We start from the raw sequence: 18,514 nt of genomic DNA on the forward strand, positions 1-18,514 counted from the left end.
ATGCCACAACTTCATGCTCTTGCATGCTTGGTTGTTACTATTCCAGTGTCCACCGCCTCAGTAGAACGGTCATTCTCCGCTCTTAAACGCATCAAAACGTACAGCAGAAATACAATTGGACAAACAAGACTCTCGGCACTGGCGTCCGGCATTAGGAGGTGATTGATTGTTTCATCAGAAAGGAACGAAGGATGGATTTCGTTTTCAAGTGACTGCTGTATTATTTAATTATCTATATAGTTGATTAAGATTGTTGTTGGCAATGCTCGAATTTGCTGCTGTGAGATATATGGCTTGATTTCTATCTTTCAAAAAGTCTTTCCTTTATTGTTGGTGTAATGTTTATGGCTTATAATTCATTGTGATGTTTGTTATGTTGTCCAGAGATGGCTACGGTAGCCGAGAGAGAAACTAGATTAGCATAGTTTCTGCTTATTGAGCCAGAGGTTTGAGCACATAAGTTAACAGGTGTCAGAGGGCGATTTTGTAATTCAGTTAACTTAATTTTATGTGGAATTAATGACATAGTTTGCATATTGTTTCAATTTTAGCTTGAGGCAATGAGGTCCTCTACTGCCAAATAATGATTTTTCCCTTGAAACTTCTCACATGGTTTCATTTCAATAAATGTTCATTTGTTCAATATTTCACCAAAAATCAAAGATTAGAGAAAAAGTCTAAAAACTGAACCATTAATCATCTCACGACCCCTCAGATTTATCTGATGACCCTTTGGAGGGGCCCAACCCCTAGGTTGGGAACCACTGGACTAAACTAGCTAACTGTATATAAAGTAGTGTAAACTAGCTCCACCTCCAGCAGCTACAACAGTAACATGCTGCTCTAACACTGATGCTTCAGTATTAATAATCTAATGATGTCATATATAATAATATATCAGTCAGAGGGACCAAACCACTACTTTTACTGCAATACTTGAACTTTAACTAATATTTCATATTTATAAAAAACAAGATTATACATTAGTCCCAAAAACTATAATAACTATATAAAATGATTATACATTTGTTTGAATTTTGGAGTTAAAAAGAGTTAAGAATTCAAATTGTTAATAAAATACTGTTACACATCCGTATGGACTGCGTTATTAAAAGTAATTACATTAACTAAGATGTATTAACTAAGATACTTCATGTGTTTGCTGTGTGTTTGGTTATATGTCATTAATTTTTAGGATTATCTTGAAAGTGACACGTTGTCTAAACATACAACAGACATCTGGGTCAGACAGGACATTGGTGAAACCATTTTAGAATATATAGCATATTAAGTTGTTAATGTGGACATATAGGATGTACGGTATAAAGCTGCAGAACGCACACTGTGTACATAAACGTTGATGATTGTAACAACATATTTCGATGATGCTGGAACACCCAGGAAGGACATCCAGCTGATGGCCAGGTAATGTCCCGCAAGATGGACATGTTGGAAGTGATTTCTCCTTCAATTTATCAAGGCTATTTCTACCAAACTCTCACACTAGCAGATGTATCCAGCATTTATGTAAATGAAAGACTCAGTGGGTGCTTTTCATTATGTTAACTCTAACACTTGCATCCTCTCTCCTTATATCAGCTGATATCGGTTTTGTGTGCATCTTGTGTGATCTTCAATCAGTATAATAAGCCTGCCTTCATTAAGGGTTTATAAGTTGTGACCAGTGGCTGTATTAATGGTTGTTAAGTGATTTGGTGAAGCTTTATCAGTTATAAGCCACAAATAAGAATGATAGGACCGCATGACTACTTATGTTGTGGAAAGGGGCTGCGGAGGATCTGGACCAAAATATGAACAACTTATTAAGACCAACGTTTACAACTGGCAGACAGAAAGAAAGAAAATTAGCTCTTATTAATGGCTTATAAGGAATCCATAAAGCATTATTTATTAACCATCAATGAAGACATTCGTTGCAACTTAAAAAACTGTTATAAAGGGTGCCTTGTTAGAAAGCAGAACCACTTTTTTCAGTGCAAATCACAATGATGTGGCCTCTATGGCCTCCAAGTAAATTCATCCTTGTCAACACAGGTGTACCACTAAGCCCCCTTATTCAGTGTTCTTATGTGTTCCAACAGCATGTGTGTGCATCAAAGAGAAACTACAGCTGTTTTGGGAAATTATTTCATCTTTTTAAAAAAAAGTATATATTTGTGAACCATTTTTTAGATTTAGGTTTTGGTGCTTTGACCATGTTGAACAGAAACTGCATTGAGCAGCACCAACACTTCCTCCAATCCTGACTCTTCTCTGTAGTCGCCATTAAACTTTTAGTGCTACTGTCTGATTTGTTTATGGTGAATTTACTGATGTGACCATGTTAATGTTGTCATAACTTATCAATGCTCTCACTCGCCTATTTCAGGAAATATTATTTTTACAACTGCATGTGAACAGGCCATGAATAAGTCCAGTGAGGAATTAAGGAGCCAAGACTTCGATCGGTGGTATTGTATAGGTGTACAGCCGGGACGTGCCCTATTGATATCAGATAGTAGACTGACTTTGTGAAATTGTAAAATGCTTGTCTAAACTTTTTTCTTTCCAAAAGACTTGCATACTCAGTTCCAGCAGTTCCAATTTGTGCTGCTTTTGCCAGAGAACTTCCATCTTCATTTTCTAAACCCACTCCTCTAAAATAACTGAATACTCACGTATAGCGACCTCTCTACTCTGTGAGGTTTAGAAATCCATATTTGAATACTGAAACTCTGTTGTCTTTCAATTTCACTGTCTGCGTTTGATTTGGTGTTAGTGTCTCATATTCTTGCATTTAAATACACTCAGCACTGACCTGCAGATGGAGTGTATCTCATGTGTGTCCTCATCCTTGCGGGCGCTGTCCGTCAAACTGTCGCCCAGAGCCATCAGACACTGAGCGAAACCCTTATAGATGGAGTGACACCTTCTGGTTGAAGCTGCAGCAACAGGGCAAGGGCTCAGCACTGGAAAACATGCACAAAGACACACAAAGTGTATAACCACATGCGCAAAACCACACATACATGGAGAAAAGATTCATTTACAGCTGAACTTGCCTTGTAATATGGAATGGAAAATCTATTTGAGTAGAAATTGCAGTTGGCAATAAGTGTACTTCTGTTTCTCTGTTTAGTGTGGAGGTTAAAAAAAGAGCATCAGTGCAGAGAGTGACGCTCCTGTCTCTGCGCTTGTTTGTTTCAGTGATGGACTGTGAGGTTGAGCATTATCCATCATATCCACAAAGCCACAGACTGCTGTGGGTCCCTCTTCAATCCTTTTTCCTTTTCAGACCTTCAGTGTTTAAAGTCTGCTGCTGATCGACTGCTCACATCAAAGATGAGACAAGTCAAGACCCGTTGACCAGGAATACAACAGAAGAAAAAAAGCCCAGTCTGACGTATTGATCCTCAGTGATCAGATATGAGACTATTTCCACCAATATACACAGATATTTCAGTCCTGACAGTCAACTTGTGCATTGAGTGACTGAGTGAGCAACACAGACAACACACTGGATGACAAGTAGTCGATTAGAGTCGCAATGCTACGAAACAACCGAGGTCCTCTGAGAACACAAATTCTTGCATATTCTTGTACCTAAACAGAAACATTCATGTATGTCAGTTTTCACAAACAACAGTTTTCCTCACTAAGTTCAAGAAATGGTTGACATATGCTTATTCTCTCTCGTGATAAGAATTAAAGGTTTGATACAACTCTCATTTCTGTACGCTAAATAGAGAAGCATTCTATTGATTTTATCATCTAATTCTCAGCAAGAAAGTGAATAAGTATATTTCCCTGAATTTTGATCTTTTGATTTCTGGCCACCCGAGGAAAGAAAGTCCACTACTTTCCTTTTTTCTCTGAGAAATATATCTGGCTTTAGCATTGCACTCCTAAAACATTAGTAAACTCACAATGGACAGTTTTAAGAAAAGGGTCAAGATCAGTGCAGCAGAACCAGAGATATTATCTTTTTTATTCTACATGTTCTTCCTCTTTGTCGAAACCTGGTGCTTATAAAAACATTAATGAAATGCAGTTCTGCTGCTGACAGTTTGGAGATTTGGGTGTGTTATGCTAGTGGTGGCTAATGTAGCCTCAGGCTGCTAGCCTCGAGCAGAGACGAGGAGCAGCTACAAAGGTAAGGTAACCTATGTCTTCTCTCTAGATCCAACTTTTTTCAAATATGCAGTAGTATTTCCCAAAACCTGTAAACTAAATGTGTAAAATCAGTGGAGCTAAATGTTCACCTGCTAACAGTAACTTAAGAAGAGCTTTTTGGCAGAAAGCAGCTCCCTGCAGTAGCTGAAAATGAGGTTGATGAGAGCGGTGTGACTGAAATAAACAGTAAATTTGAGGCCCGTAAAATCAAAATTATTCTGCTGAAAGACACTTTTTAAGGTCTAAGCAGTAAGGCGATAAGGAAACAGGAGTTGGAAATAGAAAAAATGTTTTTTATTTACCCCAAAAAATGGGAAAACATTATAAATCAAGAATTTAATAACTAGGCCTATAAAAGAGGTCAGCAAATTATCACTATACTTAATGTAACATCAACTAAGATGTTAGCTGAACAAACTGACTTAACACAATGACACATGAGGGAACATGTACAGTATATAGTGACTTGGCCAAACATAATAACACAGAGGGAGTAGACGAGGTGGACACCTACTACAACTAAATACAAAGCAAAACTAACTAAACCCAAATCCCCCCATGACATGGCAGCACATGGTTTGGCCTGATCAGCTGGGTCCAGCATGTAAGACCCCTCAACCTTCAGCCACACCTTTTGCTAAACCAGGAAGGACGTCCCCAAAAACCACAGTAACTCAAAGACAAAGGAACAAATGATTAATATGACAGAAAAGTGCCTGTGTAACCCTGCAGTGTTAAAATGTTTACACTCCATATAAAACAATGTAACATTAAGTGTGAATAAATAGATTCCGAATCAACCAAACTGTTTAGTGTTAATTGTTTGGGTGCGGCTGACTGCAAATGAAATGAAACTGTAGGAAAGCAAACTAATAAGGTGGGAGAGTGTGAATTGGGTTAAGATTACCATGTGTGGCTGTGGTCATCACACAGTAAAACACTACGTAGAGCTAGGGGAACTGCTGAGTCAGATGATCATTTTCTGCGAGGATCATGGCTACAAGCAACGCCTTTCATGTTACATGTAGCCATCTGACCCATTGTTAATATAAAAATATCAATTTATGCAGCTTTAACAATGAATTGAACTGCAGTGCCTCTAAACTCTACATGTGCTAAGTGCAGAAACACAAATAATCTTTTAGACAAGAATCCAACAACAACATGACAAAGCTGTCTGGTGTCAAGAAACTCAGGCGTCTTGTCAGTTGTCAGTATGGATTGTCAGGACACTTGCTGACGGAGAACAAGTGAGACGAGGAGCTCACTCTCAGTTCTAAATAGGTATACAGATTTGGGAAGGACGTGACATGCATGACAATCTGCTTTGGCAGAGGATCCTATTTTTATATTGGAGGTGCATTTTAATGACAGGTGCCAAGATGTAATGAAAGTTACATACACCTACACTTTGAGGTGTGTACATTTTTAGGCAGGAGAATTAATTATATTTGAAGTATTTATCAAAACTAAGTACTTAGCACTTCATACAGTAAAATCAAAAGGCTTCTTTTCATCATGTTGGTGACGGTGGCTGTCCACAACATGTTCAGTTTTAAATGTACAGTAGCTCTGCTCAGTCATGCTGTATCCAGATAATCTCTCAATATAGGATGGATGTTAATATTGGGTGTAAATCACATCAGTGATCAGAAAACATTTGAAACACTGAGCAAACTCAGTCCAGTTACAGAAAGATTATCGATCACATCAGGCAAAACCAAGAGAGACCCATTCAGAAAATCACTTCTTGTTTATATCTTTGTGAGAATGTTAAGGAACCCCCCGGATTTCAGAGTCAAGTCACTGAAGTGCATACTGCATGCATGCATAAACACAAACACACACACACCCCTGAGAACCTGGACTCACAAGTCATTTACTTTGTGCACAGCTATTTACAGCATCTCACCAAAGCCCAAAGCTGTTTGTTGAGTCAAGCTTAAGGAGGACAAAATTCTTCCAGTGAGATGAGCATTTGGTCGATGTGTTTTGAACTAATTATTAGCAATAATTCACTCATGTTGGTGTTGTACCACCATTTACAGAGGCTTGAAATGACAGCGTACTAAGCTTTCATGTACACACTGCAGAGGACCAGATCTCTTCTGGGAGCCAGGCACCACTGTTTAATTAGGATGAAGATCCTTTCTCATCTTTTAAGCAGCAGCAAAATGGATGTGAATCAGAGGTCTTGAGAAGACTTCGAGCAGTGGTAAAGTGTCATGAAAACAGAGCTATTTTCCCTTTTCAATCTCTCTTCCTTCATCAAACCCAAATCTTCTTCATCCTCCTCAACATTTTCAGCCTGGTTCCAGACCCTTCAATTACCGCTCACATCTCCAGTTTTCTCAGTAATTCCATTAAGTCGGGTGTAGGCGGAATTAAGAACTGGGGTCAATCTTCCTGTGCCAGAGAAAAACAGTGGCAGGAAAAAGCCATAAAGATAGAATATGAAATAGACACAGCTGTACAGGGTGTGAGTCCACCTATAGAAATAGCAACTCTTATATCTGCATATTCTATTCCCTAAGTCCTCAAGACAAGAGACGTGCTTTCACATAGAGGGGAGACAAGTGGTCAATAGATGAATCATCAGCTGTCCCTTTCCTTACCACTTTAATTAGCTCAAAAAGAAAAACACAATCAGTAAATTATTGATAAAAACCTTTCTAAAATGTATGTTTTACGGATGATGCATAGGTATCATCCCTCCATACTCACCTCATCCCCTCACTTGTGGGATGAGTGATGGAGAGGGAGGAGACAAAAGAGGTGCAGTGAAAAGTTTGGCAGCTTCTTTCTTTCGCCATCTGTTGCTTATTCCTGCCTTTCTTCTATTTGAATTCATCTCTTTACTCATTCATCTCAAAGCCCGTCTCATGACGAGCCGTGCACACCAATGACTACCTGCCTATTGAATTACAATGTTTGAATAGTTATCACTGCATATACATGAGAGAGAGGGCTGATAAAGAGTAGAACTCAGTTTCACTAAAAGTAGAGCTGATGAAACTGTCTTAAATTTGAAAACAGATCCATTGTTAATAATAACCGCATATCTTGACTGTTCGCAACAGCTCATTCAGTGTTTACGCTGGTATGAACTTTTAATGTTGACTATGTGAACTGCTCAGTTTATCAGTTATGTGAAAGACTGATAAAATTATCAAGGCAAGTGACATTCAAAATGTAATTGGTTGTGGTCTTTGACTAACAAATTGGTCAGTCCGGATGTTAAACGATGAATGACGTATCAAATAATAAACATGTTCATCAAATCATGTTTTCTACTTATTCTTTTATTCAGAATATTCATTTCTTTATCAAGCCAAGTTAACATTCAACGGCATATTTGAATTATTTACTTATAATGTTACCAAGTCTGTTGTTATAATTTATTATTTGTAGTTTGCTTGGAGAAGTAAAAGTGAACCAGTTAATAAACATCCTTAACACTGAGGTGTGTGTTCCATACCACAATGCCAATGTGAAGTTGAGTTGGGTTTCAAAAGCTTAAATATAAGTAACAAAACATGCATATTGATGTCCTGTAGCAACGTCCCTTTCTAGTGCTAAGTTCAGCATCCTGACCCGAACCTAACGGGTCCCAACAAAGGGTCCTATGTCCAGTTGGTTTTGGTTGTTTGCTGGTTTTTCTGTTCTTTTTAAAAAAATAAAACTTCAGGCTGTGGTTGGGCTCGGGTTGGATAATTTTTAAAGGTAACTGAATAAGAAAATTTGCTTTCTCTCTCTTACTCAGCCAATTGTATGTCAGTGATTGTCATGTTGTAAATGGATACACAATGCCTACTGAGAGGCAGGAATAGAGAAAGAGTGTGGCCATTGCTCTGGAGAACTATCGGTCAGTAAAGGATGAAATTTAAAAAAAAAAAAAATTCAAAAGGAGAGCTTCTTAAAAAATTCAGGAAGGCCGTCGCATTGTGGAAACATTAAGTTCTTATTGTGACAAGATAAAAACCTCCAACCTTCCTTGACAACTACTCAGCTGCATGACCTCAGTGTGCCTGAACAAAACTCACTTATGCACACAAACCCAGACAAAATTTAGTAAACAGCACTTTACAAAGGAGTTGACTAAATATCTCAAGAACTGAGATATGAGATATGGCTTTACTCATCTGTCGATATAAAAACAAACCAAAAAACTGGCAAATGTCCCCAAACTGAAAAAAAAGTTTTTTGGGTGTTGTGAAAGAATAACAGAGTCCCAAGAGAACCTCCTGACTGATAACAGAAGCTGAGACAACATTATAAAACAGTTAGCTGGTCCCAGAGGAGCCTCATCGTCACTTGTTGACAGCAGGCTCTCCTGAAGAGTGAGATCATTTTAGAGCTGGTAGTGACTGATATTTCACTGAGCTAAGATGGCCCTCTTCAAGGGTGTGACAGGCACAGATGAATCATGTCATGATTAGTGTACAAGACAGCAGGGATGACTCTCCTGAAGAGTGTGACTGTCCCAGAAGAGGCTTGTCGTGATGAGTAAAAGTCAGAGTGGAGCCACGGCTGGAGCCTGGCAGGTGAACAGGAGATGCTAATTGGGTCAGACACTGCATTACCACAACTCTTCCTCCTCTCCCTGGAGACCAGCTGTTTAATATTTAATAAACCAGTCCTTCTCCCACCCCTCCTTTTCTCTTTGTGCTGTTATTTTTTCTAGGAAGCCTATTGATTTCAGGCAGGGTTGTTCAAGGGGCCTGAAGATTATTGGCTTCACTGATCTCCATCAAGTTTTAATGAAGACCTGAGGAGGAAAAACTGCTGGAGAGGGAGAGAAGAAGACATGTGTGAGAGAAAAAGAGGTGGAGATGGAGATGATGAGGGATGTAGGAAGAGACGGATAATTAGGAATGATGAAAGAGCACAAGATAAGAAAGAAAGTGACCAAGAATGCTTGACTTAGTAATGATGAGTAAAGGCGTCACCGAGATATTTCAATTTATGATTGAAAAAAAAAGAAAAAAATCAAAAAATCACCTACCAACACCTCTAAAGCTTGGTCAATTGTATCTTTTTCTTGTTTTTCTTTAACTATGTTATTTGATTTTTCTTTTTTAACAAGAAATGTAGAAGTGAATATATTACATTGAAAACAGCATCAGCATAAGACAAACAAACAGTAATAACTACATAAAAAATTAACAGGAAGAAAAGAAAAAAATTACTACCAATAATAAAGTAAACTAAAATAAATAAATGGAAAATAATAAAAACTAAAGGGAACATCTCAAGTAAAACAGAAGTGGTACAGAAGCAGAAAACAAACAAAATTACTTTTTTTACAGCGGTCTGATCTGATAGGATAGAACATATGTGGGACAAGTCAATCAGATATATTTCACTACCTCACGTGGACACAAAGCAAGTTACCCAGAGTTCCCCTCATTAACCAGTATTTCATCCACATCACTTTGCTTAACAAAATCCAAAAATGGTTCCCAAACCTTCTCAAAAGTGTCTTCTTTACCCTTCACTATATGTTATTTTTTCCATGGTTAGGCAAGACAACAGGCCTGTTACCTGCTGGGATATCATATGGGATACCTCCCTTCACAAATCTTTAGTTTTTCACAGTCCCACAGACAATGAATGTCCGCATTCCAAGAATTCAGTTTGTCAAAAGGTTTAGATAACGTGTTATTTGTAAGGATCTGTGCAGTAGGATTTGTATATAGTATCTTTATCCACTTACAAAAGCGCTCACTGCATCCAAAATGATTTAACACTTCAAAGAGGTAGTGCCACTCCACCCTGTCGAAGGCCTCCCCGTCCAATGAAAGATTGCAGTTTCTGGTGACCCATTTCTAGAATGTAGAATATTTAGCACTCTCCTGACATTATGAAATCCTTGATGACCTTGAATAAAGCCATTTTGGTCTCTACCCACCACATCTGAGAGAAAACCCTCCAACCTTTTTGCAAGTGCTTTACAAAGTATCTCAGAGTTCAAAAGTGAAATAGCACGACAAGAATCACACTTACTATGCGGCTTTCCGGGTTTTAGGAGCAGAGTGTGCAGGATTCCTCTCGGAGAAAGGGGCAGGAAGATTCCAAAAACATTTGGATTAGTTTAAAGTTTATTCTTAAACCTCTTGTAGATGTCAATGGACAGCCCATCAGAGCCAGGTGGTCATAATATGATTGATTTAATATCAATAAGCTTGCTGCAACTTTACCAGCAGAAATTTCGTTATATTGAGCTCTAAGGAGTAATTCCTTGTGCGCACCTGAGTAATTACTGAAGAAATTTCTCTCTACAAAGTTTTGATTTTCGTCTCAAGTAATGTAGTTTTTTGATGTGTATTTTTTGACTTGGAGCTGGTGAAATTTATAATTTGACCCCTTATGAAAGCTTTAAAGACTTCACATCTGGTACAAGCTGAAGTCTGAGTTGTATTAATTGAAAGGTATAGGTCAATTTGCTGTCCAAGGTATTCTATAAAACTTGTATCTTGCAACCATTTAGGTTAAAAGCGCCACTATGGTGATTTGCCTACTAATTCAGTGTCAGAATATGCAAGAGATGCTGGCGCAGAGTCAGAGATGACAATGCTATTATGATAACAATCTTTCATTTTCAAGAGTAAAGCTGCTGAGATCAAAAAATAGTCAATTCGGGAGCACCGGAAGGTCTGGTGAGTGCTAGAGTAGCAGGAGTATTCCATGACATCTGGTTTCATTTTTCTTCAAATCTCTATTAAATTTAAATCCTTCATAAAATGCTGTATGGTTTTCCTAGATTGGGTGTGAGAGATACTTGAGCCTGGAGTGCGATCATTAACAGGATCTAAAGTGCAATTAAAGTCTCCTGTCACAATATGATAGCTTGAAGTGTGGAAAGGTTTAGAAAAAGATTGTTAAAGAATTTAGAGTCATCTTCATTGGGACCATACACATTAATGAAATTCAGCTGCTCGAACAGCACAGTACCCCGTATAATGATATATATCTGCCAGCTGGATCACAGATTATTTGCAAAATGTGATAACTCCCCTTGAATGAGAACTAAATGAGGCTGAAATGACCTGCCCAGGCCACGTCTTGCATATTTTAGAAATGTCACCAGATAATAGATGTGATTCTTGCAAAAATATGATCTTCCATTGAAGTTGTTATTATCTGCTTACTATCTGTTTTATTTTGATGATTTTATTTTAATCCTCTACAATTCTGGATGTAAATTTAACCTTAACAGTATGAGTCATCTAATTTACCAGGGACACTTGAGTGCCCTGTAAAAGCACACTGGAATAGACTAATATACAAATAGATCTCTGTTACCACTGAAAACAAAAACACAAAATACATTTTAAAACATGTCATTGAACAAAAACACAAACCAAAGAATATCAGCAGTTAGCCAGAGTATATGACCACCATAATCTAGCCTCATATAATTAAAAACAAACCCACACCAGGATATACCAATGTATAAAAACAGTGTTACTTGTGAACAACAGACAATATTACTATGCTACTGGACCAAGATAATTGATGAAATGTGATGTGGATTTTAAAAGTTTATGTTAAAATAAATAAAGACAGCCCATTTAGACAGAGCCAAAAGTAATATTTCAGATTTACAGTCCAAAAATAGATTTAACATTACATTGCTATCGCCTCTTCTTCAGTGTCGCTCCACCTCCACATCTCTGCCTAGCTTCTCCAGAAACTGCTCCGCTCCATGTTTCAAAAATGTAGGAATGGTCACTGTGGCAGACCCTCACGTGCGCTGGAAAGATGATTCCATATCGGATAGTCTTGGCCCATAGCCGCTGTGTGGTAACGTCAAAGCGTTTCTGCTGTTTGTGGACTTCCATGTAAGATCTGACTTGCCAATTCTTGTAGAGAACTCTCCCTTTCACCCCGGCTGCATTCACAACGCAGATCTTAATAGTTTAAAAACTTCATTTTCAGAGCCCTCGGAGGTACGTTGGGGTCGGATCTTGGACCAGAAATCCAGTGAGCTCTCTCAGTTATCAAGGGAAAGCAGAGTGGCTCCATCTCCAGAGCCTCAGGAAGCCTCCATTAAAGGAATGAGCAAGCATTGCTTCACTCAGCGCCATCTGGAAGCTTCAAGATCTCCTGCTACGGCCCTCTAGCCCAACTAGTATAGAGGTAAGCAATTCAACACTTTCTTCAAGAGCAGTGGTTGTTGCCTGCAGGGCTATGATGTTGTCTTTGGTTCAAGAGATGCGTACCTTGGCCTGGGAAATTCGCCCAGCACATTCTTTGACTTCTTTTGTAACATTGTTCACTGCAGACAGTACATTTTTGAATTTGACAGAGAATTCTGCATTCATACAATGGCCTTGAGGATATGTTCAGAGCTCATGCCACTACTTGTGTTTATCGCTTCTGTTCCAGTTCCACCATGAGCATTAGCATTAGCACATGAAGCTAGCATGGGACCAGTGTCCTCAGACTCTAAACTTTCACTTGTTGAGTCCAGCTTTTTCAGGTGACTTTTCTTTGTTGTGTATGGAAGCTAATATGTTATAACTATAACAGGTTTTAGTCTCTGTACAGGCGCAGTGGCACCAAACCTGGCAAGCTCACTGTAATGACAAGACTCTGCTGGACACACTCACTGCGCCCGGATGTTGTTCGACAAGAAATAGTTTCAGTACATAACTGAAATCATAAATTGTTGCTTTCACATTTCTCTTTGGCTGCTTGCAAGGCTTGATTGAACATCTGCCACTTCACACTGAGGTCATCGGGGGGTCTGACAGGGCAGCATGGTTTAACACTAATGGCTCAGTGTTTCAACTTTGTGGCTTCACAGTAAGAGGTATCCCCAGGATCAATCCAATGGCCTTTAAACTAAATTGGCAAATTAGATTGATGATGTATTAATAACAGTAAGATTCTACAGCCACACTAGCAGCTGTGGCTTGAGCTAAATACATGCTAAGATATTCAAAATGACAACATTGACATGCTAATGTTTAGCAGGTATAATGTTTACCATCTTAGTGTAAGGTAGCATGTTAACATTTGCTAATTATTAGTAAACACAAAGTACAGCTCAAACTGTCATTTTGGCACTGTATGAAAAATCAAGAGATCATCAAACTTGTGAGAATGAAAGCTGTACACATTTGCTTGCAGTTTCATGGCATGTGTTTACAGTCAGTGCTGTTCAGCACTGCAAATTTGACCCTGATAGTTCCTGAGTTATCAAACACTACTACCACCAGAGCACAAACTTTTTGGGGGGTTAAAAACTCTGACCCAGGACCTAAAACTGTGACTAGATTCATGCAGTCAAAATGCAGTTAAAGTACTTGAGTTCCTAAAAAGGTTTCGGAAAAAATTCCTGGGATCAAAAAGGGCCAGTAGTTAAATCTATTACTTCTGTGATGTACATTCAGTTTGTACAGAGTTTGTGCTTGTACGTTGACTCCTGTTTAGTACATGCAGGGATGGGCTCCATGCCCCTTTAGAGGGGATAAACAGATAAAGAAAATAAATCATTGAATGAGTCCAAGACATTGCCAACTCTAAATTTAAATAATCCAGGACCATAGAGAATTATTAAAGCTATTGCAGGACTTTTCACATTAGTTAGTGGCAAGAATTTGTCAAGGTTAGTCCAGATGTGTGCTCACTGGCCTGAATTTGAATGGACTTCTTCAACACTAGCAGGGCTGAGCTGCAGACGGCCGGTTTGAATTTTGGAATTTATATATCACAGCTTTCAGCTTTATGACATGAGGAAGATCTAGACATGCTTGGGCAAAAAGAGATGTTCAGTAGAGAACAGGCTGAAATGTAGACATAAGTAGAAAGAAAAAAAGGAAGAAAAAGAGATACGTGAAACTACAAATGCTTATTGAAAGTATAACTCCAACTGCATGGGACACATCAGTGCTGAGGGGCAGAGCAGGCAGATCAATGAAGGGACAGCTGATCAACTGCTTCTCAACCTGCCTTGATTAATATTTGATATCTGAACTAAGACTGAGCCCATGGAGGGAGAGAGAGAGAGAGAGAGAGATGAGAACAGAGAGGTAGAGTCACTGATTGATATAGACAGCAAGAGATATCTCCAGGCTTTGCAGACTTGATTGCAATCGGACAGAGATAAAGGGGATAAAAAGAGATGAAGAAGTGTAGAGAAGCATTTTTCTGAGGGGGTTGAATTGCATTGATAAATAGTATTTGCTTGGCAAAATTGCAATAGCAGCTCACAAATACATTCATTACATTTTGTTTTACACTTTCTTTGCAACAGCTACTCAGAAAGGAGAAAGAGTACATTTGTTGGACAAGGCTGGATTACCAACCAAATCCCCAGGAGCCCCAAAAGCCTTAGGTTCACTGTGTGGAGATTGGATTTTGACAATATGCTTAATTGTAACTTTGTTTGGGATTATGTGAACGTACTACTATAGCATAATATCAACTGGCATGATAGTGTCCTTAAAGTGGATCCTACTTTATTAACTGATGTTGACGACTGTCTTAAAGAGGGTCCCTCTGTCAAAATCTAGTTTTAAGACTTTTTAATATTTTAGGTGTTGTTGTGCATACATGGTGCATATTCCTAAATTAATTTGTGTTTAAAAGGTATAATATGTAATTATTCCATATTAAAATGTCTAAAAACAACTAGACCTATGTTATATATTTTGCTGAGTTGTGTACTTACATTATCCCAAATGTTCCAACAATTTTCAAACCCAGAGAAATCTGTAATTTAATCAAAGTAACAGACCGTTTCATTTGGTCGCATGTCAATGGCCTCATACCTCCTCTACTAAAGAGTAAACACGCACAAGATGCATACGGCGGCGCTGTGTTTGTCCGCTACAATGGCGTCTACCAAAGAGTAACTCACACACATACAAGATAATACATCAGCGTTGTGGTTGTTCCACAGAAACTATTATAAATGGACTTTTATTCAGTTTTAAGCCACATTTTCATGATAAAATTAGGTCACTCTTAACTATATCTTTTAGCCAGAAGAAGGATTTTAGTCATTAACCGTCTGGATCTTAAGTTATCAGAGAAATAAACCGGGCAAACGTTAGCAGCAGCTCGGCTAACAGCCCCTCCAGGAAGTCCGGTAGTCACCAAACATCATCAGAGAAATATTGATTTTTTAGGTGAAACAGCTTTAATTAGTATTTTCAACGATTTTAATCTGTGTGTACGTTTGTTTTTGGAGAGGAGGAGACCTCTGCGGATGATTCGGCTCCCGGGAGAAACCGGCCGAACATCTGGATCTAAAGTTATAAGAGAAATAAACCAAGTGTTAGCAGCAGCTCGGCTAACAGCCCGTACCGGACGTCCGGTGGTCGCCGTACATCGTCGGAGAAACACTGATTTTTTTTAGGTGAAACAGCTTTATTCAGTGTTTTTACCTGTAATCTCCGGGTCCGTTTGTTCTGGAGAGAAGGAGACCTCTGCGGGTAAATCGGCTCCCGGCAAAAACATCCCGAGTGATTAACACTGGAGTAATCCTATCCCGGTGAAGCTGGTTATTTAACACATAGATGTAAAGAGAACTGGATACAGCGTCGGAGACGGGGCCCCGTTCATTTCTATGAAAGTTGCTCAGTGGCGCATGAAGCAATAAAAAATCGACTTCCCGGTATGAAAGTGCCCGGATCTTCCGCATTGTGCGGCCCATAGAACATGCGCACTGGTGACTTTCGCTCGTTCTCTTTATAAATCCATGATTTAACAACGAAGACAAAAACTCCCATGATCCCTTGCTACTTCACACCGTCATCACACTCCGTCTTTTGTTATTCTTTTGATTGAGAGACCCCTAGTGGCTGAAATTACATATTGTGCGTTTAATTAGATTACCAGACCTCTGTAGCCCGCTCCTCATCTCTGTTTGAGGCTAGCCGCTCCAGGCTGCATTAGCTGCTACTAGCATAACACACCTGAATCTCAGACCGAACTGTCGCAATCAAGTTGCATTGTGGGTAAGGTAGGCACCGGGTTTTGAAAAGAAAGAAGAATGCATGGAATATAAACGACAATATCTCTGGTTCTGCTGCATTGATTTTGATTCTTTTTACAGAATTGTCCCTCCTGGGTCTGACAATGTTACAGAAGCACAATGCTAAATAAGTACTATTTCACGACCGAAAACAGTCCTGCGTTATAAAATATGCATGGCACACTGCACCAAAACTGCACAATAGTTTAGAATATTATGAGAAAGCCCTGCAATGCTCTGAAAAGTTATTACTCTGGCTATTATTTTATTTTTCTTTGCGAGGTAAAAAGTAGAAATATGGCACAAAGTAACCAAGAGTGTATGCTTGCTCATATTACGGTTAGCAGCTGTCAGTTTAATACATTAATTTTGGTGCACTCAGTGAGTATTTATAGCACTAGGATGGTGTATGTGGGATTGACTCAAACTAAACTACAGTAGCTGTGTTTTTGATAATAAAGGAACATGCAACCCAGTGCAACAGTGCGGCTTATTTTGCATTTTTAATAGTTTTTGGACAACAGTGGATGTCTGAGATACAGAATAATAAGCAATATCAGGCTGTGGATACACAGACAATACTTGTTAATACATCAGTATATTCATGGTTTTAATCTTTTAATGGGATTTGTTTACAAGAAAAGTATAGACTATCGCTAGCCTTATCTGTTGAACATGACCTAAATAGGAAATCTTATATATGCTTGTCTATTTCTTGAACTCCATCAAACACATTTCTTATTAAATTGTATCAGATTGTTTTTATTGGCTTGAGTGTAATAGGCAAAAGTATTTCTTGTGTGCTTATATTTTTATTTTGATTCAGAGATCAATGTGGGAATGTATATTCAAGAAACAAAACTATATCAATCAAATTTAAGTAAGCAATATACAATGATACAGTACAATGTGATTTATGTTGTTGTTCTGAAAGATGTTACCCATTTGCTGCCCTTTGTGAGGTGTTTACATTTATTATTATTGTTTGGGAAACTCAAAGAGACTATCTTCTTTTTTAATGTGTTTGATTTGTTTTCTCAGAGATGCCAGACAGCTCACATTTCCCCCTCTTATATTCCACTGGCACTTTGAAATTCATCTGCACTTATTAAAAGGATTTTCTGTGAGTAGATTTTTATCACAACAACATAAAGATGTGTATGCTGGATTCTTCTTTCTCTTGACGTGATATACACTGTGATGACTGTTAAGGCATGCCACATGCGATTGCTGCATCTGCCATATATGCTGTAAGCTGCTTGTAGTTCTATTGCTGTGATATCTTTGTAAAAATCCAACTTCAGTAAAGTAAAACAGAACTCTGGAAATCTGCCTGGGCTGATACTGCTGTTCATTTTATTATTCTATACACCTCAGAGCTGCCAACTAGCATTGCTGGGAGGGTTTTTTTTCACTGCAAATCCAATATATACATATATACATATATATAAATGTGTGTGTGTGTGTGTGTGTGTGTGTGTGTGTGTGTGTAAAAGCTCATTTGGATGTTAAATTACCTTGTCTCTGTCTATAATGTCTACATTGGTTTGTATCATACTTAAAGGACAGGGACTATTTTGTGTCTATAAATAATTACACATCTGAGAGGACAAAAATTACATGTGGAGCTCCCCAAGGCTCCATTCTGGGGCCTCTTATGTTCAACAAGCACTGATAAGCACTGAGTAAGCGTATTGAAAAAATCAACAATTGGATGTGCCAGAATTTTCTCGTTTTCTCGATCTGAAATCTTGTGATAGTTAACTTGTTGTCAAAATTAGTTAAATATTCAGCCATGACTTTGAAAATCTTTTAGATAACTCTAAGCAACGCTTTCTGTACACTAAAACAACAAACTCCTCCCGATACTCCTCTCTCCAACTCCATCATGGCTGAATATTTATCTGATTTTGACCATTACAAAAATTGTTTCAATTTCCAAAAGTGTTGTCCCCATTAGTCACTCAGACACAAAACAATGGGAAAATAGGGTCCAGGTTGAAAAATACTGAAGTTTCCCTTAAGAACGTATTGAGAATTAAAGGACTTATGTCTCAGCAGGATTTGGAAAAACTTGTCCATGCATATATCTTCAGTAGACTCGACTACTTTAATGGTGTCTTTATAGGTCTCTCTAAAAAATCGATCAGTCAGCTGCAGCTGATTCAGAACGCTGCTGCTCAAGTCCTCACTAAGACCAAAAAAGTGCATCATATCACTCCAGTTCTGAGGTCTTTACACTGGCTTCCTGTCTGTCAAAAAAATGATTTTAAAATACTACTGTTGGTTTGTAAAGCACTGAATGGAAAATACATTTCTGATCTGCTGCTACGTTATGAACCATCCAGACCT

At 38.4% G+C, this 18,514-nt stretch overlaps 1 protein-coding gene across 2 annotated transcripts in view; it reads right to left on the bottom strand.

Moving 5' to 3' along the window:
- The window catches only part of nrn1la (neuritin 1-like a), a 102,271-nt gene that overhangs the window by 45,310 nt on the left and 38,447 nt on the right, over positions 1-18,514 (bottom strand). Inside the window, exons 1-2 of one of the 2 annotated variants that reach the window (XM_044356363.1) lie at positions 15,573-15,728; positions 2,819-2,969 (exon numbers count right to left, since the gene is read on the bottom strand). In XM_044356363.1, coding sequence (XP_044212298.1) covers positions 2,819-2,969; positions 15,573-15,645 — 224 coding nt within the window. In that variant the 5' untranslated portion in view covers positions 15,646-15,728. Of the gene's footprint in view, positions 1-2,818; positions 2,970-15,572; positions 15,729-18,514 lie in introns of those variants that run through there. The other variant, XM_044356364.1, reaches the window with a different exon arrangement.

The sequence above is a fragment of the Thunnus albacares genome, chromosome 7 (genome assembly GCF_914725855.1).
Source record: "Thunnus albacares chromosome 7, fThuAlb1.1, whole genome shotgun sequence".
NCBI classification, from domain to species: Eukaryota; Metazoa; Chordata; class Actinopteri; order Scombriformes; family Scombridae; genus Thunnus; species Thunnus albacares.